The sequence below is a fragment of the Nilaparvata lugens genome, chromosome 13 (assembly GCF_014356525.2).
Source record: "Nilaparvata lugens isolate BPH chromosome 13, ASM1435652v1, whole genome shotgun sequence".
NCBI lineage: Eukaryota > Metazoa > Arthropoda > Insecta > Hemiptera > Delphacidae > Nilaparvata > Nilaparvata lugens.
In genome coordinates this window covers 23,096,840-23,124,121 of record NC_052516.1, presented here as the reverse complement: position 1 = coordinate 23,124,121, position 27,282 = coordinate 23,096,840, and the positions used below count along the sequence as shown (strand labels likewise).

Genomic DNA, 27,282 nt, shown 5'->3' with positions numbered 1-27,282 from the left:
ATAGGTAAGGAAAGTATTGCTTTCCGAAAAAATTAAGGTACCCCAATTTCTAAATTTCTATACGTTTCAAGGTCCCCTGAGTCCAAAAAAGTGATTTTTGGGTATTGGTCTGTATGTGTGTGTGTGTGTGTGTGTGGTGTGTGTGTGTGTGTGTGTTGTGTGTGTGTGTGTGTATGAGTGTATGTGCGTCTGTGTACACGACATCTCATCTCCCAATTAACAGAATGACTTGAGATTTGGAACTTAAGGTCCTTTCACTATAAGGATCAGACACGAACAATTTCGATCAAATGCAATTCAAAATGGCGGCTAAAATGGCGAGAGTGTTGTCAAAAACAGGGTTTTTCATGATTTTCTCGGAAACGGCTCCAACTATTTTGATCAAATTCATACCTAAAATAGTCATCAATAAGCTCTATCAACTGCCACAAGTCCCATATCTGTAAAAATTTCAGGAGCTTCGCCCCATCAATGCAGATACAGGCTTCAGATACAATTGAAACGAAAAAAATCGAGTGGAGTAGATTGAGCATGAAAATCTCTACAATTAATGTTCAGTAACATTTTCACCTAAAATTGAAAATAAGCTTTAAATTCGAGAAAATGTGATTATTCAATGGCAAATTATTGTTGATTCTATTAAATCATTCACTATGAAGAGATAGCAGACCTCATGTGTGTCTCCAGCGTTATTGCCCTGTCACCAGCTGGCTCAAATCTTTGAATAGTAGACAACACTAGCGTATAGGAACACTAGCGTCAGGTGATGAATTTTCATAACAAGGAAAGTTGTGTGAGTGCGCCACACCAGATTTTTGGGGTTTGTCATGATAACAAATAATATTCTTTTTATGACGTTCAAAAATCGAATAAAGGAACCTCCAAGTATTATCATAGAGAAACAATAGAATAAGTAGATATCCCATGGTTTATGTCGCAACTTTTACTGTTATCTCAAGCCTATTGTCCACGTAGTTCTTACCCGTGAAGCTTTATGACGCTGGTACTGTAGTCCCTCATATTGTGCCGTTCATACACTCTCACCTGGTCAAAACAGTAAAAATCGACAATAATGTTCAGTAATCGGCTTGAGATAACAGTAAAAGTTGTGACATAAACGCCCTATACCATGGAATATCTACTTACGCTATTGTTTCTCTATGGTATTATTCACCCAAGGTCATTAAAATACAAATGTTCCAAGTTATGGACGTTTATGGACAAATTTTTTGCCATACCTAGTCGAAATATATAAGCTTCATGAAAGCTTAATGGTTCAATAATAATTGAGATGAGGATATTATTGAGAAAATGAGTTGTATATCTAATAACGTAATTAGAACCGTAATTATAGTGATTGTATCATCATGCGTAACAGAGAAGGAAGAAAAACATGAATTGAAAAAAACTCTCAAGTAATGATTCATTTCAAGTCCGACTGTAGCTTTATTCTTAAAAGTTGGAACACAATAAGTCCCATAGTATTCAATCAAAACATTATTTCTTGTTGAATTCATAATTAGTTGGAAAAAATGTAAGTATAATATTATAATAGACAGAAAGGATACTACTTCTTTCAAGGATTTCCATTAAGAACCGCCAAAAATAAATTATGATAATAATTGACTTTATCCCATTTGTCCTGGAAATGATAAGCAAAAATTTCAAACAAATACTTAGCAGTGATTTCCGTTCAATTATTTAATGTACCACAGTAGTATTTCACAAACCTTAGTGAGGGTGAAGTCTTAACTTGACTAGGTTTCATTTAGTCTATGCCTATGCGATGCATTTATAGTGAGGTCCACGTTATAATGGCAGTGAAGAAAGATAGGAGAAAAACGTTGCCAAGTCTCTCCATTTTGCCACTGAGTGTACAAAGCTGTTACTCAATTCATCCCATTAAATTTAATCTAATAATAATTATATCATTTCCTTGATTGAATAATCAATTAAATGTCAAATTAATCAAGGCAATTTTTTCCATAATTTGATTTGTAAATTTGCTCTCATAACTGAGATTAGATTTTTATTTTTATACAAACCTGAAATGGTATGGCTAATTTAAAAAGCTGTGATACAACAATCTGAATTTCGAAACAACAGAAATTGAATTGTTTTGTAGGTATTCTATTCCAATTTCTTTTAAAAATAATAGAAATCCTATTTGAAATAAGTAATTTCAATGGAAATAGTTTTGGAATAATTTTTCAATATTACTTATACCAGTACGAGTAGATCTAACCCATATGTGTAGGCTAACTGGAGCATGGATGAAGTCTAGGATGGTTAGTTATCAACTTTTAAAATGTCATTTCAGGTATTTTAATTTGTGTTTCTCATACGGTAATGTCTAAAAATTATTCCAAAAATAAATTTTAAATCAATTATACGACTTGTGTTCTCAAGTATTTTGAAAGAATGAAGAAAAAAATGGCGACTTATAATGAATTGTTTACTTTTGTACATTCGCTGTCAAAAGTGAATATAAAATATTCTGGCAAACTGACAACATTGCAAAGCGAGAGAGAGATAGCGCTATCTGTTTTGTTGTATGATAGGAAAGGACAGCAACAGTATTGTCAATCGTACACTGCCATTATAACATGGAACTCATAATTGGTGAAAGCACATGAACAGATTTTCATGGGATTTTGAAGAAATGCTCCTTTTTTATTGCGCATTGTCATATGTGTAAGTTTTCTATTTTTCTTTTTTAAAGGATAATATGAAGAGAAGAAGTCTCTTTCAAACTCTGATAATAAATAATAATTTTTTTAAGAGTCTTAGCTCATTCAAATTGGTTGTACATTCACGTCAATTGGAAGTGATAATGGAAAAGTAATGCTATAACAAACATAAATCCTCAAAATAAACAAATAACAACATAGAGACAATAAATTTCATATGATAAATAATATCTGATATCAACAGATGTAGATGATTCAGATATCAAATGTCTGATATCAATGCTAAACACATTCAAACATAATAGAAACAAAAATCCCTGGAATAAATAAAACAAATTACAACATAGCAACAAAGAATCTTATATGATAAATAACATCATAGCCACCATCTAACACAAGGCCCCGGCCTACGATATTGCAACGTCGCAGTGTGGACCTAGAATCTAATACATGATTGATGAAGAAGATCAGCTGGTATTTTTAAAAATCTTTTCCACCAATCATGTATTAGATTCTAGGCCTACATTGCGACGTTGCAATATCGTAGGCCGGGGCCTTGTATTAGAGGTGGCTATGATAATATACAATACAGATGTAGGCTTCATAAATAGGATATTTCAACACAATATGCAACCACATAAGATAGTGAATACTGTGGAAATAATCCCCCTGTAAATCCTGTAATCGCCCTAAATACCTTAGCCTGTTGCTTCTAGAATATAGTTACGCAATCTCAAAGCGTTCACCATGAATTTGTAAATGTCTCCAATTTTATCCAACGGAACATTTGAAAGGAGAACCAATACTCTATTATCATGTTCAACAATATTATTTGTATACTTTGACAAGAAATGTTGTCTCAAATCAGGATACCGTACATAGGGTACCTGACTATAGAAACTAATCTGGGGTTTCCACTTCTCGCATATTGCAGATTGGACAGTGACTAGCACAGGCTATGTGAATTCCTTTCTTTTTAAAATAATTATTCCTAAACGCAGCTGAGTTATGCAACTCAACCATAAGAACATCGATTCTAAGACAGGCTGTTCGCCCAAAACAAAGTTAGGATTAATTACTCAAAAATTTTCTAATTAATGGTGATTTGAGTGTGATATTTTTGTTTTCTATTCTGTTTTCAACCGTCAAAATTTAAAAATCTTAGTTTTTGAGTGAAAATGGACTAAATTTTAGTAAAGTGAAATCATAACCCTATTTTGGACTTCAAAAATGTTATCTAAATTTGGGAGAGAAATAGTACAAGGAGTATCCTCAGTTTTTCTCTGCCAATCAGTGTTTCTTTGTAAAAATATGAATAAATGAAATAAATATAAATAAATAAATAAATCTGATAAGAAAGGAGTTAATGTTGAATTGATTGCATGCTGTAAATCTGCAGCATAGAGTGCTATACTATGCTCAAGAGCTATATCCCACTCAATTTCTTTCAAGATTGTTGATGGATTCTCACAATTATTCCAATCAATCGTGACTGAAGTCTAAGAAAATATTTGTTGCAATAGTCTTACCCAGTTAAGCTTGTATTTGCTTCCATAAAGCTGGTTACTAGATAAGATAATTGAATAATTGAATAATTCACCCAAGGTCATTAAAATACAAATGTTCCAAGTTATGGACGTTTATGGACAAATTTTTTGCCATACCTAGTCGAAATATATAAGCTTCATGAAAGCTTAATGGTTCAATAATAATTGAGATGAGGATATTATTGAGAAAATGAGTTGTATATCTAATAACGTAATTAGAACCGTAATTATAATGATTGTATCATCATGTGTAACAGAGAAGGAAGAAAAACATGAATTGAAAAAAACTCTCAAGTGATGATTCATTTCAAGTCCGACTGTAGCTTTATTCTTAAAAGTTGGAACACAATAAGTCCCATAGTATTCAATCAAAACATTATTTCTTGTTGAATTCATAATTAGTTGGAAAAAATGTAAGTATAATATTATAATAGACAGAAAGGATACTACTTCTTTCAAGGATTTCCATTAAGAACCGCCAAAAATAAATTATAATAATAATCGACTTTAATCCATTCGTCCTGGAAATGATAAGCACAAATTTCAAACAAATACTTAGCAGTGATTTCCGTTCAATTATTTAATGATTATCCCTTACATTAAAAGTATAGATAGCTAGATAATAAGGGTTTAAGGGCCGGTCTCTGTGCTCGGGATTTAGCTAAGTCCTAGACTTTAAACAGCTGGAGTCAGAAAATTGGCTTTTCGAAAAGGGCGTAGTCGCAGCTTTTATAACAGTAGGTAGTCGTAGTTTTTATTTTCTCATTTCTATAATAATTGGAAACGTTTTTCCTTGACGAAATTAGACATTTCTAAATAATTCAAAATAGCTGAAACTTTACACTATTTTCTCTTTATTTTATTTTGTGTTCAATTTTCTAGTCTTTCGAAATTTAATTCAAACGTGACTATGACAATGACTGCGACTACGCCCCGTTTTGGAGAACCAATTTTCTGACTCCAGCTGTTTGAAGTCTAGGACTTGGCTAAATCCCGAGCTCGAAAACCGGCTCTCAACCTAGCTCCGCAGTGCAGGCTGGTTGCTTGGCTGAATCGGACTAGGCGCTGAGACAGCAAATAATAGCAGCGTTGGTGGGAATGCGAGCGGCCCGCAGTAAACCTAGCTCCGCAGTGCAGGCTGGTTGCTTGGCTGAATCGGACTAGGCGCTGAGACAGCAAATAATAGCAGCGTTGGTGGGAATGCGAGCGGCCGCAGTACACCTCCCACCCAGCAATGGTCGGCGTAGTTACGCCTAGCGGACAGACGAAAGAACAACCAGTCGGTTATTTGATCCCTCCAGCCAGGCTCAGCCAAGCAGCCGAGACAATAGAACAATGGAGTGACGGTCTTATTCACATTCATCAGCAGTTTTCTTTCTCACGACTATTTTATTTTTGTGAGTCATAATCCTCCCTCACAGTAAAAAGTTCCAGAAACGTGGTGTACTACCATATTAATTACTTTTCATGATGATTTTTAATTATTTAAAACATTGTTGACATCTGAGCCTTAGGAACTTGGGGTCGCTGAGAACGAATCTGCAATCAGAATTTCTCTATCACCAAAATAACGAAAAAAATCCAGCTGTTGATCTTCCGGCAACCGTTAACAGTCATCCTGCAATGCGGCCAAAACACTTCCAAGCCAGACACCCATCTCGAATGACAACAATGCCAAGCTGTAAGAAACCATCCTGCACTGCGGCGTTAGGTTTAGTGATTCTCTGTTATCATACATTCAGGTAGCCCTATTAAATAATTAATTAAAAGATAGTGATCAACCTACTGCTATTTCTGCCTGCGGTGTTTTTCTAAAGAGCCCTTCATAAGCTGCAATAATATCTTTCAAATCGATTTCACTTCGAGCTATTAATTGGTATCTATGAGCATAAGTATTGTGATGTTCCTGCAACATTCCCCAATGGAACTCCTCAGCCAAATACTCATAAGGTGCAGCGGCATATCTCACTGCAAAAATAATGTTATCACTCAGATCATTCATGAAAAAAATCTAAATGTAGTGAAAAAGAAGAAGAAGAAGAAGAAGAAGAAGAAGAAGAAGAAGAAGAAGAAGAAGAAGAAGAAGAAGAAGAAGAAGAAGAAGAAGAAGAAGAAGAGAAGAGAAGAAGAAGAAGAAGAAGAAGAAGAAGAAGAAGAAGAAGAAGAAGAAGAAAAGAAGAAGAAGAAAGAAGAAGAAGAAGAAGAAGAAGAAGAAAAGAAGAAGAAGAAGAAGAAGAAGAAGAGAAGAGAAGAAGAAGAGAAGAAGAAGAAGAGAAGAAGAAGAAGAGAGAAGAAGAAGAAGAAGAAGAAGAAGAAGAAGAAGAAGAAGAAGAAAAGAAGAAGAAGAAAAGAAGAAGAAGAAGAAGAAGAAGAAGAAGAAGAAAGAAGAAGAAGAAGAAAAGAAGAAGAAGAAGAGGAAGAAGAAGAAGAAGAAGAAGAAGAAGGAGAAGAAGAAGAAGAAGAAGAAGAAGAAGAAGAAGAAGAAGAAGAAGAAGAAGAAGAAGAAGAAGAAGAAGAAGAAGAAGAAGAATTGCATTGTAATATTGGTCGATATCCTGTATATAAAAACTGTGGCTTATTGCTAAGATTGAAAATCTATTGCAAAAAGGATAAGCTCTTATGGTGTACCAAAATTGAATTCTTAATAGTTAACTATGATTTAATTCCGTAATTTTAATAATTTATAATAATCGAATTTTGTTGGTTTGTAATTCATAAGATTTATATTTTTGTATTTTGTTTTGTTAGTGGGCAAAACTGCTGTTGAACAGCTGAGTAGCTAGGCAGTATTCTACTGTGTGTGCTACTGAAACTCACACTTCTCTTCAATTTTTGGCTTTGATCTGACTTGAAAATGATATCTGATAGAATTTCACTTATTAATATTTTATTTGCCAATATGAGCTAATATTGCCAAAATAGGCTTCGGCCTTCCTTACTTTTAATGTTTTGATTGAGTCTTTTTTCAAAACCCAGTTGGGTAAGTTTAAAACCTTTTTTAAATTTGTAGATCTTGAATTAGCTTGTAGACCTTTTATCACTTTCTCATGTTCTAGAAAATTCATTTATATTATGGTATTTTTAAAATCTTGTAATATTTCTTTATATTCTGATCATTATTCATAATTCATTGAATACCTTTTACACTCATTAAATAATGTTGAATTTACAAAATTTTATAATTTTTCTGCTTTCTGACTAGACCTAACCCGTTCTACTGTCCAATGACTTAATTCTCAATTATTCAATTTTTATTATTTTACATCAATTCTGTTCTTTCTCACTTCAATAATGTCTCTAAATTTATTTCATTTTCTGGAAATCTCATTCTCAATTTAATATGTACTTTTTCTTTATTTGTTACTGATTTTACAAATCTCGACAAAGCTATCTTGTTTTAACAAGTAATAATTTTGTATGTAGAATTATTAGATTGTTATTTGTCCATACAGGTTCTTTGATTCATGTTAAATATTATTAAATTGAAGATATTTTAAAACACCTGCTTGTACAACGAATCATGCATGTACATGCTGGACCATGGAATTTAAGTAAACAGGACTAAACATCATGAAGACACAACAAAGTAATGTAAATACTCCTTCTACATTTCGGTAAGCTGCATCATCAAATTTCTACATTTTCTTCAACTACATATTCTCTTCCCAAATTGATAATTTGGAAATCTTTCTAAACATCGAGTGGAATATTTTAATGGAGTAGCACTACTTCCTAAGTTCATGAGCTCTAAATTTAATTGTATACCAATCTTTTGTAATTCTGTACTTTGTGATAATATTGGTTTCTTCATGGTTTTCATATTTTTTCTTAGAAATATATTATTATTTTTCTTGACTCTCTCAAATTTCGAATTTTCTTAACCTGATTTCTTTCATGATATTGAGCTGCTGACATGATCTGCCGACTCTGGGGTTCATTGAATTCTTTCTGTTGTTTACAAGTAGCTTATTATTATACTGGTTGTGACAATGGGATTGATTGTAATTTTCTCATTATAACATGGATGTAGATAAAATAATTTGAATGTCACCTACCTATACGCTTATAAATCTCTTGCTTGAGACCTTTCTTACATGAATGTTTAAATTCATCTGCGAGTTTTTTACCACTACAATCAGATTTTCCGTTATATTTCTCCACAACCAATTTGATCTGTGCAAAGCTGGCACTTGTCAGGAAATCCTCTAATGCCACTTCATCACAAGATTCTGAAAAATACGAGATGAAAGGAATTGGATAAAGAATGAACTTGGATGTGGGAGATGAATTGAAATTAAATTGAGAACAGGAATCAAAGAAGAGACTACATTCAAAGAGAAAAGATTGGTGTTGTTTGAAAATCCTGTTGTTTGAAAATCTAAAGGTGCGTACAGACTTTTGCTCTGCTCCACAATCAAACGTCACTTGAGCAGATTGATTGATGATCGACCGGGGAGCAAGAGTGGAACGCGAGAAGAGCTTACATCTTCTGTAACGTTCATGATCGGTGCGAGTGCGGAGCGAGGGCGGAGCTATTGCGGAGCGATTGCAGGACGAGCGTGTGGGAGGCGCGTGTATCCGTACGCACCTTTAGAGAAGTCTTCTGTTAGATGAGATTACACAATTCCAATTGAGTTAGAGCTACACCCTAGCACCACTTGCTGGATGACGAATCTACAATATAGTAACATTCACGTTATAAGCTCAGTATAATGACAAGTCAAACATAGTTGACTAGTTTATTTTTTCTAAACTACATATAACCTTGTACTAACCTTCTGTACTTACTAAAATCAAACTTTGAATAGATGAGGTGGAGCTCCTGAGTTTTCCATGGGGCTTGTGGCAGTTGATGGAGCTTATCAATGACTATCTTAGGTATTAATTTGATCAAAATCGTTGCAGCCATTTTTGAGAAAATTACGAAAAACCCTCTTTTTGACATCATTTTTGTCATTCTGGCCACCTTCTTGAATTGCATTTGATCGAAATTGTTCGTGTCGGATCCTTATAGTGTAAGGACCTTACATTCCAAATTTCAAGTCATTCCGTTAATTGGGAGATGAAAATAATATTGTCTACACAGACATACATACACTCATATACACACACATTCAGACCAATACTCAAAAACCACTTTTTTGGAACCACGGGACCTTGAAATGTATAGAAATTTAGAAACTGGAGTACCTAAATTTTTTGAAAAGCAATACTTCCCTTACCCATAGTAGGTAATAGGGAAAGTGATACATTCATAGAGCCACAAAGTGTGGCTCTTATTCATTTTGAACATTTACGATCTCCTTTCCAAAGGTTTGTTCAATATAATATATCTCGAAGGTATTGTTAATTTAATATTCCATTTTTTTATTTATTGAGTCTAAATTGCTATCCAATGCACTAAAGTTTGGACTGAATTATAACAAAGGGTAAAAGAAAGGAGACGGGACCGCGCTACCTGTGCACTGACTATTGTTTCAAAAAGGTGCATCCTCTAACTCTCGACTAGCAAACTTTATTATCCTCTGATTCCGCTACATTAGTGGCACTGGCACGGGTGCTTCTTTGAAGGCAATTCTAGCTGGTTGCATCAACTTATCTATCACTTTGTACCTTACTTCTGTTACTTGTATTCTCTGCCATTATTGAATGTAGATCAGTGATCACGTAATTAATTATTCTATTGTTGCCAATGTTTCATTTGATGAAACTCAACTTGCTCACAAGCTGTATACAGACTAACTTGAGTTACATACAATTCTATTCAACGTACAATTTTTTGGTGTCCTTCCAAAATCTATTAGATAGAACACAACTTGGCAAACATATGATGTGTATCATGTGTATGTCAAGTCCCATTCAATCTCGTAGAATTTATAAAGATGGCTAACAAATATATGTCCAAAAATCGATGTGGGGCTTACACACCACATACGTTCGACTGAATTTGTACTTGTCATTGATGAAAGTGTCGTAGTGTATGTGTTTATCCAATCACTGTATGCTACCACTGGTTTACAGCTGAGAGTGCCTTCAAGTAACCACACTGGTCCACCAATATATTTCTCGGAATGGAAACCTCAACAATGGACCATGAAAATGTCAAAATTCAATAACAATAGGTGACCACTAAAGGGTCTCTAGAACTTCTACCTGTTCATCCATTGTTTTCGGCGACCCCGTCTCATTTCTTAAACCCATAACAAATCTAATTGAATGGAAGAGAATTCTAGAAACCATTTATTCTGATGAATTTTGCCAACTATAATAGAAACCAGATAGAAATACCGATAATTACTTAGAAACAACTTTTGAGAGTTTGATATGAGTAAGATTACTCGATGAAAAGATCGCTTGACGGTAACTGATGTGTGAATATTACTAAAAAAAATTACTTGCAAAGGTAACCACAAGTAAAGTTTATTCACTAGTTTCCAGTTTTATCACTGTAGATTGTTTTTGAAGTCATATTCATCTTGTTTATTGATGCTCTCTCAAGCAGAGCTGTAGGAGGAGCCCCCCTGTTAGAGGTATCCAGATATTTTATGATAAGATAATCATTTGAAAGTTCCATGCGGTGTGAGTGAAATTTACTTATGGTCACCCTTCTAGGGTTAATGCAAATGATAATTTGAGAATTGCAGCGCATTGGGCCTCTCGTGTGCTTTGAGCTTCACAGAAACAGTAGTGAATTACAGCAGAGATGAACGGAATCTCTAAAGAGATAAACAAAATATAGTATAGTTTTTGTTTTCCTATGTCTATAGTGAGACCCATTAAATTGTAAAGTTAGTGAGAATAATTTCATGCAAGCCCGATTGTGGAATTCAATTCACAACTATTCTAGAGCGCACACATTTTCATTCAGACACATAATATAATAATGATATATGGTAATATTTACTTTCTTTAATGGGTAATAAAGCAAACTGTTCGTCAACCTTGGCTAAGTTGGTTTCATTATCAGGCCTCATTGTCTGAAATTTTGAAAATAAATTGTTAAAAGAATAACAATTTTCAAATTCAAATGAATTAGATTCTCGTAATTGAGTTCTATATATGCTTTCATGTGAAATTGTATATCATATATATGCTAGATATTTCAAAATGATCTATCAAGAACAGCTTTTGGACGACTCAATATTAACGAGGAGATTGAAAAGGATGGAGTCAACAGATCTGGTGTAAACCTCCAGGACTGCTTGGTGGAAGTGGGAAAAAATTATTATATTAGTTCAGTGCAGTGATTATAAATGAGCTAGTTTAAGAGAAGAAGGAACTATTACAATATTCTCCTTGTAAAATAACTTGAAGAATCAATTTAGGATAGGAAAAAAACTGATCGTTAGTCCTAGTACTAAAATAAACGCAAATGGGTGAGGCCAAGGTCTATAAATACAGGTCATGACACAATCCCGTGATGCATTGCAAAATCGCCATTTTATGGGGTTCTTGTTCACCAATTTTCAAATTTATCAGCTGTTATCAATCTTATCATTATAGATTGAACAACATGATGTGTTATTTAGTTATATTGTTCAAGGAATATTGCTTGGCTTTGAATTGTTAATAAATTCTTCCCACAGAATAATAATAATATTTAGATTCCAACTAGGAACTGAATTGTTGATTTTCCATTTTTAGATTGGGAACTTCAAACTCTTTTTGAGGTTTGCCTTTTGTCCCAATGCCTTATGAATCATAACAAGTTACAAGAATAAGAACAATTTTTAATAATAAAAAAAATGAATTATTGAACTATGTATTATTGAAATTTCATTATTAAAAAATCTGAAACCTGAATTTACATATTATCTGAGCCAGAATATTGTTTTTAAAAAGCATAATGAATGATTTTGTTATGAGCATATTGGGATATTTCAAATGTACCGCCATAAAGACCCCACATAATGGCCGCTCCATAAGGAACACGAGTGTCATGACCTTGGGTGAGGCGAGTGATGGTGGCACCATCTCTGAGTGAAATTGGTAAATCTTAAGCTTTGAATTACATAATAATTATGTTGTTCTAGATATTGTGGATGCGTCGATCATATGTCAATTTTAAAATCAGGTTTTATTTATGTTTTAGAGAAAAACAAACAAATACTCGTCACTTGTACAATTACAACCAATGTACCTAGAATACAATTTATTCTAGGTACCTTGTTTAGTTAAGGCTTGAATTGGTGCTTGAAATTTTCATGTCCATTCCAAATTATTCAGTTAGAATAAAATGAATGACTGAATTAAAAAAATCTTGAAAAACAAATTTATAATGAGAATTCAGGTTATGATGACATTTAAATGTGAACCAAAGACCTTAAAGATGCATCTCTTTTAGGACTTAGATGTGAACAAACACGAAACAGACGAGCTTCTTATACTGCTTCAAATTTACCAATTTTACTCATAGATGGAGCCACCAACACCCGCCTCACCAATTTATTTGCGTTTACTAAAGTGCGAGATAAATTACTTTTAACATGAAGAGGAGAAACCCATTTCTCCCTCCACAGTTTGTAGCATAGACACAGACGGACATCCTGCGCACAATTGGATGTGCCGTGTCATTTTGCTTCATGTTCTTGTGATGAAAACATCTCTGTAACATACACAAACCAATATACCTGCTGACCAGTACACTACTTGGAACATTGCCAGTGGAGGGGAGTGTTGTCTGTGTTACAAAGCTCTCTCACTCAGACACAAAAGAAGGAGAATGCTGCTAGGTAGTGGGAGTGATTAGTGGAGGATAAAGCATCGGACCTCTCCGTCTTCGAGAAAGAGCTGTGTTAAAAGTAATTTATCTCGCACTTCAGTAACAGTATTCAATTGAAAAAATCTATCAAATATGAAAGTAGTCTGTTCACAAACGATGAGTAGCAGTATGATAATGCAATATTGAAAAGCTCACTTTTAATATTGTATTAAATGTAGTACCAACTTCCAGATTGCAGTTCCATTGTTGAAAATATTATTCAATATTAAAATTCAAATATTCACATTTAATAAGCCGCAGAAGAAGAATAAAATAGAACCACTTTCTCGTTTAAAAAGGAAGAAGAAGAAAAACAAGAAAAGAAGAAGAATTTTACCTTAGGATCCACCATCTTCAGGAATGTAGATCTTCCTGGTTCTTCTACCCTACTTCCTATATCACCAATCAATGAAGCACCGTTTACTGAAAAAGGTTGACACTGTGAAATTTGTTGTGTTTAACATTTTCAAAGTACGGAATAGCTGATATGAATGAATATTTATTGAACGAGTGTTAGCAAAGTTCTCACTTTTAACTTACTAGAGCCGAAAGTAGTTTTTTGTCTGTTTGTATGTTTGACAAGAACTTTTGACAGAATCGATCAATCAGCTTCAAATTTTGAACACGAATCCTCCAAACCTTTTTACAGGTCAAGTTCGTTGAACAACAAAATTGACTCAGTCCTTCGTCCGTTTTCAGGACATAAAAATAACATTGAAAGTGTCTTTGAAAAGAATATGTGTCTTGATTCATCATTTATCAAGCAGCTGGAATTATTTTCATGCTATTTCTGTAATTTTCCATCCATTCAAAGAAGCTGATGCTATTATTTGGCAGTTGTCACGCAGACAGAGTATATGCGCCGACACATGATTTCAGCTGAATAATAAACAACAATTGGTTGCGTTCAAAGCCACTGATTAGTGAGTGAACGATGAGACCAGTGAGTGAACGTGGCTCTGAACGAAGCACTGTTTGGTCGTTGAACGATGCATAGACTCACATGCAGCGCTAGTATACTTGTAATTGAAATCGGCCATTGAGGGGACAACCTGGAAGATTATTGCATACTAAAGATTTCAAAGACTTTTGTAATCAATAATATTATTAAAAAAATATATATAATATGAAGGAAAGAATAAGACAAAAATTCTCTATAATTGGAAAAAATATAAAAAAAGAAACTATAGTGATTAGCAGTGATTTAGCATATGAAAATTTATTCCAATTTGGATTCCCTTTATAGTTGGTTATATTGTATAGCGCATTGCTAAATTCAAGTCGAATATATGTAATTCACTGTTCACTCACTCACTCACTGCTTCACCATCGCCGTTTTTGCTGCCCTTACCATCATTGTTGGCCTCACCATAATTGTTAGTCTCACAGTGTCATTGTTGCCTTCACCGGTCGGTTTTGGATTTTGAAAAGCCATTATCCTCTCCTCCAGTTGGTCCAGTGATGCAATTCGGAAAACTGGACTGGTTTGGCTCTTCCTGGCTAGGACTCAATCCTCGTTGACCCAGACGGCCGCCAAGTCTCCATTCCTCTTGTGAGCTCTGGCTTTATTGAAAATTGCGCTTGTGTGTTGCGCCAGGTGCTAGTTGTTATATATTTGGTGATCGGGAAAGTGATTATTGAGCTCACTGGTGGAGAGACATTTTCTATCTCTTCTCGCGAAATTCCACTCTCCCTTCATTAGGCGGGACACAAAGTTTACTACTATTGTAGGTGGATTACTATTGTTTTTGTTTCTGCTAGGCAATCTATGGCATGCTGAAACGTCGTATCTTTCGAATTTCACGTTGAGCAGGAATTCGAGCTTTTGCAATATGTTAAGAATATTTTCACCTTCAGTACTTCTACTAGGTACACCGGAGATTATTATATTGTTCTTCCTAGTTTGCTGCTGTAAATCTGCGATGTCTTGCTTTAATACTCTCACTTCGTTGGATAGGCACGTATTTTCTAGTATTATTTCATCAATGTTAGTAGAGTTTTCAATTCAAATAGTTTTAATATTACTGTATTTAGCTTTCAAGTCACTGATATCACTGACCACCGTATTCAATGTTTTGTTTATTTTATCTAGTTTGTCATTGCTCTCTTTCCGAAAAGCCTTAACTAGTTCCATGAGAGAATTTGAATCGTCTGTTTCGGAATCCGTTCACAAAGAGTTTGTGGCACCCGGCCAAACTGTAAACGACCAATACCTACTACAGAGAGGTGCTCCATCAACTAACCGCCCGGGTTCATTGAGGGAATTGCCGATTCATGGATCCTCCATCCCGACAATGCTTCGTCGCACACCTGCCTGCTCGTCACCGAGCAGTTGGCCAAACAGTCGAGGGTAACGTTGCCACATCCTCCTTACAGCCCGGTTATATGGCACCACCGGACTTCTTTTTGTTCCCCAAGATCAAGAGACAACTCAAGGGGACGCAGTTCGGGACTCTGGAAAACGTTTAACTTGCTACAACAAGGGCTCTAAACAGCATAGAGGTTGCCGACTTCCAGGGAGCGTTCAGGGATTTGAAAATCCGGTATCAGCGTGTTATCGACTCCAATAGGGACTACTTTGAAGATATCTAATGAAAAATTGTACATATTTTGCCCATAAAAAATTTCCTGAGGTCAGTTCGGTTAGTTATTATACAGACTATGTATTCTACATCCGATTCTGATGTTGAATTGGGAATTTGAGAAAGTTTAAATTTTGCTCGACTTGGCAACCCTGTAATTTCTTTGGATGGAGAGCCAAGTCTCAACTTATTTTACACAAACTATAAGTAAATTTATTGTTCTACATTAACTTGCTTCCATTAATGTCTGTCTGCCGGTCTGTAACACACACGTAATTTATACTACTCATGATGACAGTTGCTATGATAAATTATTTGTTCAGTGTTGAAATGTGAGTAGATGCTACCATTAATGTCCACTAACATTTGATTATTGAATGTGTAGGTACCATACTCATTCATTTCACTCTTGTACCTTCAAATGTTGAGATCATTGAAACTGTTTGAAATATTGATGTTCGGGTTTTGCCATTAATTTTTTTTTTTTTTTTTAAATTGGAAGATTCGGATGGAGAGTACACACATATCGGAGCTCAGGGTTCATCAGTCATTGATATGTGCGCTGTCTCAATGAACGCTCTCCCGCTCATCATGTCATTCAAGGTGATTCCACAGATATTCTCCGACTACCTGCCAATATGTACGTGCTTTTACAAGCACATTCTTAAGTATCAGACACCCATGCAATACCCATCAGGAAAAATGAACATTCATGCTGTCAATGTGCAAGCACAACCATGATAATAACCATTGGTAATCTAGCCAACTGGCAGGTTTCATTGTGATTAATTATTACTCCACTTCTGTTGAATGAATCATACATTTGAAAACAAGCCACTCACCTCCCTTGTAGGCATCACTGATTGCCTTCAGTTTTGTAGCCGAACTTGTGCATAAGATGGACATGTATGTCCAATCCTTGGTACTATCTCCCCTCTCCAATGACTGACGTATTTCATACGCTAAGTAATCTGGCAATTTATAGAAAAACCCACGGAACAAGTATTGACCAGGAATATCGTCTCTATGAGTTAAAAATGAATTGACAGCTGAGGGTATACTCTGGAAAAATAAATCAAACCATTTGTGAATTGTAAATTGTTGTGTCTGGCCTTTAAAAGATAATTTGGAATAAAATTTAGAATTTGGAAATAGGCTGACACATCTAGAAAATACCTGAATCTATACTTTGAACGTGAATTCATGCAGGTGAACGGGCTGGAGTCATGAAAACTTCAATTAATCTTGCCATGCCTCATTTAATGGGTTTCTACTATCAACTAACACTACACTTTGAAATAATTGAAAAATACTTATGACTTCAATAAACATTGGCAACTAAAATCGGACAAAGGAACCAACAATTTCATGTTACTTGGTGACATTCTTCATCTGATTTGGGGGTGCATTACTATAGCAATATTCAGATAGCAATACGCCACAAAACCAAACAATATCAGTCCTAAAAAAACAAATAAATTTCAATGCAAAAACTCAAGAAAGAAAACCCCCTTGAACCCAATTTTCGTCGATAATAACCCATATATAGCCCATTTCGTAAATTTCGAATCCCCACTTTTGATTGACATTCTTGAATGAACCTTTTGTTCACTACACTGCACTTTCGTTGGTCTGTACATTGCTTCATCATCGAGGTTACGGTACCTTGTTTTTGGTGGTGGACTTTTACCGGTTGAATTTGGCTTGACGACGACGTTATCTTATGTCCCTAGACCTGTTATCTGAACGGGTGTCTTGAAGTGGTGTTACATAAAGTTGCTGAATTAAAGGGGAGATACATGACTTTCCAGGACATGGCACTACTAGAAAATTTGAAAATGAAACTAACTCCTACATTGACTAATAATATTATAAACTTGCCCAAAAAGGGTGAAACAAATTGACTACATCTTTGCTATCGTAGTACTCCCAGCAAAGTGTCCTCTCAAACATAATCTGGTCTCTCGGTTGGGGAAACGCCCCACTACTGTATTTAGAAACAGGTCTCCTACTGAGCGACTGAAAATATGGGAATAATATTTGGCCAATCATTGCGTCGCTTCTAGAGCCTTAGGACCAAAGAGTGACTGCAAAATCGGTAGTTTGTTATAATTTCAATATCTTGCTGTTTTCCACCTTATCGCACTCTATGTTGCGACAAGAGGCTAAGATAGTTTGAGAGATAATTCCATTATCTACATTCCTCGACTGTATTATAATTCCTATAATTTTGCTGTATTGTAAGCTATTTTATATAAGTGTATAAGCCAGTATATATTGTAATCCATGGTAAGAAGCAACTTGCTGGTGACCTACTGAAAACATTACTGATGGACCCAGTTGAAAGTTGGAGCTTGCTTGTAGAAGAGAACGAGACTTAGGAAGTATCTCCACCCATGGAAATACCTGTTCTCACAACAACTAAAGTGCGAGATAAATTTCTTTTAACACGGTTCTTTCTCAAAGATGGAGAGGTCCGATGCTCTATCCTCCACTAATCTCTCCCACTACCTAGCAGCATTCTCCTTCTTTTGGTCTGTGTGAGAGAGCTTTGTAATGCTTCGCTCCCCTCCACTGGCAATGTTCCAAAGTGATATGTTTGTGTATGTTAAAGAGATGTGTTCATCACAAGAACCTGAAGCGAAATGACACAGCGCATCCAATTGTGTGCAGGATGTCCGTCTGTGACTATGCTACAAACTGTGGAGGGAGAATTGGGTTTCTCCTCTTCATGTTAAAAGTAATTCATCTCACACAGAGCTTTTTTAGAAGAGACACATGCACTACATATAGAAGTCCATGTTTAGAATACTTGACAGCCACAGATGAGAAAATATCACACAGTAATGAGGAAATTTTGGATAGGGATAAAGCATACATATTCCACTGTTACATCCTTAGTCTTAAATATAAAATTACAGAGCTTCAAGCACATATAGAAACAATGCCTTTCAATATAAGCATAATATGTCTAGGAGAGCACTGGCGCACAAAAGATAACATTTCAATAATGAATGAATGAATAATTGCTTTTATTTTAACATTGTTTCCTAGATAATATTATACAAGAACATAATTTTAGTTATCACAAGCATTAAACCCTTGGTCAACGACTGTCAGGGAACGTCGGTTTAACCGGAAAAAACGTTATCCGGACTGGCCTCAGTCCCGATGAGTCCGGATAAGAGAGAGGCTACTGTATTTCCATGCACCAGCACAGTATGCACCTATCTTTCGCCTGTCATCTCCGTTTAGGTAGTTGTTCAGATCTTCCCGTGACAATGCTGCCCTGCCAAAGTGATGCCATCTGAACTCGACGAGTATGGGACATTTTCCAATGAAATGCATGACATCCTCCTCCTTTTCCTCCTTCCTATTGCACAATGAGCAGAGTCTGTTCCCGTTGAATGAATACTTAATGAGTCGGATCAATTCATTTCTTGCTTTGAAGAACCACGTGATGAATTGAAAGCTGGAATTTTGAGAAATGTAATCATTGCAGTGATTGAGCTCTCGGCGAATGGTGTACCACTGGCTCATGGCGATCTGCTGCATCTGTTGATCTCGCAGCTTACTTCCAATCCTGTCAATCGCCTGGTCGATGTTCAAGATTTCAACATTTCATTAATGAATGGTCTGACAGGTTTTCAATTAAAATCATATTTCAGCAGGGATACTCCTAATGGAGGAGCTGGTATTCTAGTAAGAAATAATAAGAATGCAATGAATCGTTCTGATATTTGTGCTCTAGCAGTTGAGGTAACTTTTGAATGTTCAGCTGAAGTAAGATGCAGCAAGGGGAATAAAAAGAGAATTCCTTGATAAGTTAGAGTCTTTTTTTCAATGATAAACCAAGAACTGAATAGAAAGCATGTAGTTGTTTGAGGCGATTTCAATATAGATGGATTAGGGAGTTCTGTTGTTAAAACCGATTTATTGTGCATTTTGAAAACCTACGGATTTAACACGTTAATTAATACTCCAACTCACTTTACAAATGAATCAGGTTCACAAATACACTATATTGTCATAAATTATACCACATACAAAAAGCTGACGGCAAACTTACATGTGGGTCTGTCAGATCACACAGCTCAGGTTACAGCACTTCCAGATTATTTGTTGAAACAAAAATCTCAATTTATGACATTGACAAAACGTATATTCTCATTGACACAGAAACTGAAATTCAAACACAGACTGGCAACTGTTGACTGGGATGAGACTATGGGGATTGACACTCCTCAGACAATCAATACATATTTTAATAAATTCCTACAAGTATTAATAAATGAGTTTGAAGCACATTTTCCTAGGAGAACTGTACACCAGAAAACAGAAATTGACAAACCATGGCTAACTAAAGGTATGAAAGTTTCATTAAAGAAAAAGAGAGAATTAATCTCTATCGACTTACAGTTTATTGACTATGTTAGACAGTACAACAATATACTTGGGAAATTAATTAAACTTTCAAAGAGAACGTGCAACAATTGCAGAGTAGAAAAGGCAGAAAACAAAGCGAAAGTTACATGGGACATTGTGAGAAAGGAAATTGGTAGAATTCCGGTAAAACGGGAATGAGTTTATCAGTTTATAGTTGTGACTAGTTTTACTCCCGTGTGTTATAGTGTTATAAGTAATAACGCTAATCACTATAAATCGCCTCAAGTGTTTTATTAGTGTAGAAACTCATAACAATATTAGGATAAAAGAATGATCTTGCTCATTCAAGTATGGTATAGGAAATCCACAAATGACTCATCATCACGTCTGAACTACTGGACTGTTAACATGGAATTTTGCATATAGATTCTTCATTTACCAAGGATGGTTATAGGCCTATGAAGATCTCAGTAGGTAAATATTTCATTCAACCAAGTTTTGATCAGACCCTTGCAGGGCACGTGGTACCTGCTAGCCAAGAATAAGACAGGCGTGCAATCATTGAGCGATCATATTGCAAAACTCCTGAATCCCGTTCATGATGGGCGCGTGTTCATAAATCTGCAAGCAGGCCTGGGGTTCACTTTCTCCAAAAAATGGCTCAACAACTCAAACTGGAGGGAAAATGAATGCGACCATATTAACTGGTCGATCAACTGGTGCATATGACCCTCAATATGGACTCAATCTAGTTCAAACAGAGATTCTGAGCAAACAGCACTTTTACTGTGAACTGCTATGTCAATGCCTGTCGTGGTTTAGCATTATAACATAGTTGGTGCATATGCCCATCATTATGAACTCATGCCCGGTTGCAGAGTCACCCATAGTTAACCATAAAGTCACCCATAGTTAACAGAGCGAAATAGATGTTCGTTGCAGAGTCGTTTGCCAGAACCCTTTTAACAATGGCTCTGATAAAGCACACACATAAGTCACACTGCTGCTCATACCACTTTTTGCGTGGTATGCTTCTATCGAACTAATGTATTGGCAACGGGGAGAGAATCACTGTGGACAGTTCTTCCAAACCTCCAGTCGGATGACATCACAACATGGCGCTTGTTTATCACAACACTACGTTGCGAATGTATAGTGGATTTATAAGCACGATTTTGGGCATTTAAATGAAGAGCAAATTCAGTTATTGGTAGCCTCAGATGACGTCATCTGCCTGTAGGATTTTTGTCTCTGCAACGGAAAAACCTGTTTGTTGGCGCGCTGTTACCTATCGGCAGAGCAATAGCTAACAGAACGTCCCTGCAACAAAATTGGCCTTTTAAATAGTTAAGTCCACGCTGTTAACTATGGGCGACTTTATTTGTCGACTCTGCAACCGAGCATCAATCTAGTAGCAGAAAAAATATTCTATAGATGAAAACTACTGAGATATTGCACTTATTCAAATGCTAATGAATCAATAATTATTATTTAACGAAAATTCAAATTAATTGCTGTAAACCACCCAGAAGACTTTTGCTACTACAAATATTGACAACAGGATGAACACCTAGATGGAAACTTGATGAGCAATACTATTAAAAATTTATTTGTCAGTTCAGGAATCGAACCCAGTAGGTACCTCCTAATTACCGGTCAGTTTTTGAATAGTAGCACTCATCGAATTTCCATCTACTGGCTGTTTACCCTGTTGTCAATATTTTTTGTAGTCCTCGGGGTGGAATGTAGCATTTAATTTGGATTTTCATTTAATAATAATCACAAATAATCTGTTTGAGCTGAATCTGTGCAAACGGCACTTTTACTGTGAACTGCTATTTTTACATTGCCTGTTGCCTTCAAGTAGGCTGCATCTATTGCAGCTCTTTGATCAGCCGTTCTTGTGGCAATCAGGTTAACGAGGTCAGGATCCAACTTTTGTTTATTGATTGCATCGGTAGCCACCTTCAAGTCATCATCAACATTGTTAGGCTTCTCTATGATAGTTGGTCCCTTAGGTCCTATTGGGTCTCCAAGTGCAGTTATTTCCTGAAAATAAAATTCCACTATTATTATAGGATAGGCTGATAATTAATAGTAGGTATGTAAGAGATACTTACTATTTTTAAAGTTGGACAGAAAGAGAGTATAAGTGTAATAAATTTTCACTTGAGCATATTATTACTCAATTCATCTCATTTAAAGTGGTAATTGTGTAAAATATTTCTAATTAATTTGTCAATTTGAGCTATATAAATTCAAAATCTATAGTTTTCATGTTTATTCTGGACTAATATTGTATAGACATTGTGCACATAAAAAAGTAACCTTATATCTTGGACCATGTCATCACCAAAATTTGGAAGAAAAATAGCACAAGGACTACCTTATTATTTTATCTACCAATGTAATCACATCAGTGTAATTCTTGAACAGATAATGAAATGAAAAGGAATTTCTGTTTCATATATATTGGGATTTTACAGTACTTTACTGTCTTCCTTCTTTTAGCCGAGTCCTCCATCCTTATCTGTCTTCCCACTCACCATCTCTTAAATTCCTCATTACCATAGCCTCATCCACTTCATCCCTCCAAGACCTCCTTGGTCTTACTCTCCTCCTCCGCCCCAACTCCAATCTGTCACTATTCCAATCCACTTACTGGCACTGGCATGACCATACCACATCAACCTCTTGTCTTCTATGAATTTCATTATATCAGACTCCACCTTCATTCTGTCCCTGATCACCTCATTCCTCACTTTATCCATTCTGGTCAAAGCACAGCACCTTCTCCAAAACTCCATTTCGACAGCTTTTATTTTACTTTTTGTTTTCTTGTTTGTCACCCACACTCTTCTGCACCATAAGTCAGGGGTCTCCAGCCTTTCTTATCCAAGGGCCACATTGTTAATTCTTGATGGGAGGCTTAAAGGGCCAATAGCGAGGATATACGTGAAATTTGACTTGTGGGGACACACACGACGGGGGATTTGGGGGGTGTAAAATTATTACATTCCCATTAAAATAATATGAGGAGTTTTAAGTACGTTTAATTAAAACACAGGAAGAGACAAACCAATAAATTCATTTCATTTTAATACAAAGTCCAATTCATTGAGTGTAAAAAGGTCATAAGAAAACTAGACAACATACGAATTTACAAAAAGTTACCAAGCTAAAAGAAAATACTTATTATTTATGAGAAGATTGCATTTGTTTTTCACTTAAAATGTCCGCCCATTTAGGATCAAACTTTGTGGCTCCAATCATTGAATGAGTGAAGCGAATTCTATGTTTCAAGTCAATCGGCATATGTCTGTTAGTTTGTTTGTTTGTTTGTACCGCAGTTACAGTCGCAGTTATGGTCCGATTTGAATAAAATTTGGTATACAAGTACTTTGAAACAAGGCGCAGAAACGTATGTATTCGAAATTCTCAAATTCATTCCCGTTTCAAGATGGCGGCCCTTTATTCGGAAATTTTACCCTAAAAATCAACCTAACTTTTCAATACTTTATCAGATCATGTTCAAATTGGGCTCATTCTTCTCAGCTCTTCAAAGCGGTATTATTTCATGTATCACATGTTGAAAATTTTCTAATTTTTGGAATTTCGATTCCCCCCCCCCCCCACAAGTCCCAATTCAAGTTTCAGATTTTTTATCTTTTAAACCGTGCTTCCGAGCTCAAAAGTGTAGAGGACCTTTATTCTTCAGCGCTTCAAAGTGATCTTTTTTCATATATCACATGCTCAAAATTTCAAAAATTTAGAATTCGATACTTCCCCCCCCCCCTCCAAAAGTCACAAATTCCAAGTTTCAGATTTCTTATCTCTTCAGCTGTGCATCCTAGCTCAAAAGTGTATGAAACTTTTATTTTCCAGAGCTTGAAGGCGGTCTTATTTCATACATTACATGTTGAAAATTTTGAATTTTTTGTGATTCAATTATTTACCCCCTGCCACAAGAGCCACGTCAAGTCAAGCCATTCAAGCCATTTCAAGTTTCAGATTTTTATCTTTTTAACCGTACATCCTAGCTCAAAAATATGGAGAACTTCTATTTCTCAGCGTCCACCACCGATCCTATTGCATTTATATCATTATATACTCTAAATCCAATTTGTATGTGTGTTCGTGTGTGAATAGGCAGGCGAGTGTCAATAGTGATTTCAGTGAGTGTAGCGAATTCTACTGTTCTCTGAACTACTAGTTAAAATTGATTACAAATTTTCATCTGACAAAGAAGCTTTGTAATTGGATTCAACAAACATCATTTTGAAAATGTCTGCTCACACTAACTTATAGGTAGATCCAAAAAGCTGCTTGTTTACAGCTAATTTTACACTAATTGAGAAATTTATTTATTTATTCACATACAAAATAATACAAATTACATACAGATGGAGTGGCTAGTAAGAGAAGAGTTGGTACTGAACTCACATTTGTTGTCAAAAATGTGAATAAATAAAATTTTTTTAAATTTGTTGCTATAACTCTCGGCGGGCCAGACATAATCCATCCGCGGGCCGGATGTGGCCCGCGGGCCGTAGGTTGGAGAGCCCTGCCATAAGTCATAACACTTCTCACGATGGTATTGAATATCCTGTGCTTAGTTTTCTTGTGTATATTTCTACTCCATAAGATTGGGTGCAACTGCCTTATGCAACTTCTTGTCTGTGCCAATCTGATCTTTATTTCTTCCTCTGTTTCATACAATCTTGAAAATGACTTTGTTGTATGTCATTGAAAAAAAAACCTTCTCCGCTTATTCAGGCTCATGAAAACAATGAACATTCAACACTGATCTGGGTCTAATGCCTTTACTAGAAGAAATTGTCGCAACCATTATAATGTGTTTTATTCCTGGTTTGAATCAACATCTGATCAATCTCAATTGAAACCAAGATGGTGCATATTGGCCCAAGTCGACCAGGTTACACCACTCTACAGTTTGGTGATTGGAATATTGACGAATTAGCATATTAGCTGTGATTAGCAACATATCTCCATATTAGTAGTAATGTTGCAAATATTGTTCTTGTAGCGAATAATTGTTTGTAATTAGTTAAAAACAACCAGAGATGAAATTAATAACCCTTGACAAAACTAAATTTTGTCAAAAAATGCATTTGTGACAGAGTCATTGGTTTCTGGTGAGTGGTATCACCAGGTTGCATCTCATTGTTCATAGGCTTTGACTGGGCAAAACATCCAGGGCTTTCAACCAGTGAACATCACCATAGTGGTGGTTACACACGAGGAGTGAGCAGCCTGGGCAGAGACAAGTATGACAAGGTGTAACTTTATGAATTAATAAGCATTTTGCAGCAAGAATAAATGGGCGACTGGAGTATTGCAATCAACTATGACGACATCGCTTGATGCTCTCCTAGGTCACTTCCAGGAAAATGATTTGTTGCCTAGGAGTCAATTTGGGTTTCAACAGAATGATTTGACTGATGACACATTGGAAAGCTTTGTGAGTGATATTTACTTGATCGAGAATGCATAGTATTGGGTTTTAGTAGACTTGAAAAAAGCATTCGATTGTCTGGATCGTGAGATTATACTAGAAAAAAATTGTCCATGTACCATCACAAAAGGGGTACTTCAGGGTTCAATCCTTGACCCATTCATATTCCTCATTCATGTTAATTATGTGCCTTCAGCTAGGACCATACTCTTTGCAGATGATGAACATTTTGTAATCTCATCAAGTAATGTTAATGAGTTGCAAACTATGGGAGATGATGTTCTGACGGAAATTTTAGATTAGTATTCAGCAAACAGTCTGCAAGTCAATGTAAGGCTATCAGCTTTCATTGAATTTTCAATTCACAGATTTGTTAATGATTGGCGGTTCCAATTTATTATTGAAGGAGGTGAACTGCTTTCTCCTAGGTACTCCAACTTTCTGGGGTCACTGTTGATCAGGGTCTCAACTGGTCCTTCCATGTGGAATCTATTAAGACACTCGAGTCTGGCAGCCTCGAGCCCCATGTCAAGGCTCTTGAAGGTTTTAGCAGAGACAAGAAATATAGCTTATGCTTATCCTTTATCTATGGTTTTAGTTAGAGAAGCAGTCATAACGTCCTATTACGGGTACTATGAGCCATTGCTTTCTCATGGAATTCTGAAGTGGGGTGGCTCAGGAAACTCATTGGCTGCTTTTCGGGCTCAAAATAGAATTCTGAGGCTCATGTTTATTAAGCATATGGTACCCGCTTCCCCTGCAGAATATTGCTCCTTCAACATGGAATATTAACTGTTAAGTGAATTATTGAGTCTGGTCTGTATGTTTATTATTAACTTTGTCAGTCTTTCTCTGCAAAATAAAAGATAGCTGGATCACTGGTGTTGACCTTCACCAACCTTGAATTTAGTTTCAAGAAATTTTCTAAGAGTAGAACAGCACCGGAAAACTATCATTTATTATCTGTCAGTCTTTCTCTGCAAAATAAAAGATAGCTGGACCACTGGTGTTGACCTTCACCAACCTTGGATTAAGTTTTTCTAAGAGTATAACAGTGCCGGAAAATCTATCATGGCTTGAATTCAAACTACATTAATAAGAGTTGTTTAATGCTCTGCCATTGAGTTTGAGAACACCAATAGGGGAGATTTGGGACTTTAAACAGACTTTTTTGCTCGAAATCCCCCTCCCCCCTCTCGCCCCTCTCCCATCCCACCACCCCCCGCCCCTCCCCCTGAAGGGTGGGGGGTTGTTCTACAAATAGATTTTCCCCCTCCCACACCTCTCTCTCTCACTACCTCACTCTCTCTCTCTCTCTCTCTCTCTCTCTCCAATCTAATCTAATCTAATCTAATCTAATCTAATCTAATCACCCTCTCTCTCTCTCCCCCTCTCCCAGTGCAGACGAGGGGGATGAAGAAGGAGAGAGAGATATCTCTCTCTCTCAAATAGATTTTCCCTTCCCCTTCCCCAGTATAGATGAGGAGGGTGGATATCGATTATCGACTATCAACTATTGGATGAGGGAAAAAATAATTTCCCTTTGAGGGAAAAATTCCCTCTCCCTCTCTCTACATCTAATGCTATACTGACAGATTAAAGTGAATTGAGAAATTCCCCATCTCTCTCTCTCTCTCTCTCTCTCTCTCTCTCTCTCTCTCTCTCTCTCTCTCTCTCTCTCCTCTCTCTCTCTCTCCTCTCTCTCTCTCTCTCCCCCCAAAAAAATTCTTATTTCAAGAGGAAGCCTCGTTCACCCCTCCCTCCCTCACCCCTCTCTCTTGGGTTATGTCGAGTGAGTAAACGTGTGTCAGTTCGGCTCCGTCTTCTAACAGATATTTCG

General features: G+C 36.0%; 1 protein-coding gene across 3 annotated transcripts in view; it reads right to left on the bottom strand.

Annotated features, from left to right (window-relative positions):
* Positions 1-1,416: 1,416 nt before the first annotated feature.
* The window catches only part of LOC111051399 (annexin A3), a 41,777-nt gene continuing 15,911 nt past the window's right edge, over positions 1,417-27,282 (bottom strand). Inside the window, exons 2-8 of one of the 3 annotated variants that reach the window (XM_039440110.1) lie at positions 21,812-22,015; positions 16,423-16,642; positions 13,336-13,421; positions 11,142-11,214; positions 8,293-8,466; positions 6,024-6,205; positions 1,417-1,642 (exon numbers count right to left, since the gene is read on the bottom strand). In XM_039440110.1, the coding sequence (XP_039296044.1) occupies positions 1,577-1,642; positions 6,024-6,205; positions 8,293-8,466; positions 11,142-11,214; positions 13,336-13,421; positions 16,423-16,642; positions 21,812-22,015 (1,005 nt within the window). In that variant the 3' untranslated portion in view covers positions 1,417-1,576. Of the gene's footprint in view, positions 1,643-4,538; positions 4,759-6,023; positions 6,206-8,292; positions 8,467-11,141; positions 11,215-13,335; positions 13,422-16,422; positions 16,643-21,811; positions 22,016-27,282 lie in introns of those variants that run through there. The other 2 variants (XM_039440109.1, XM_039440111.1) reach the window with 2 other exon arrangements.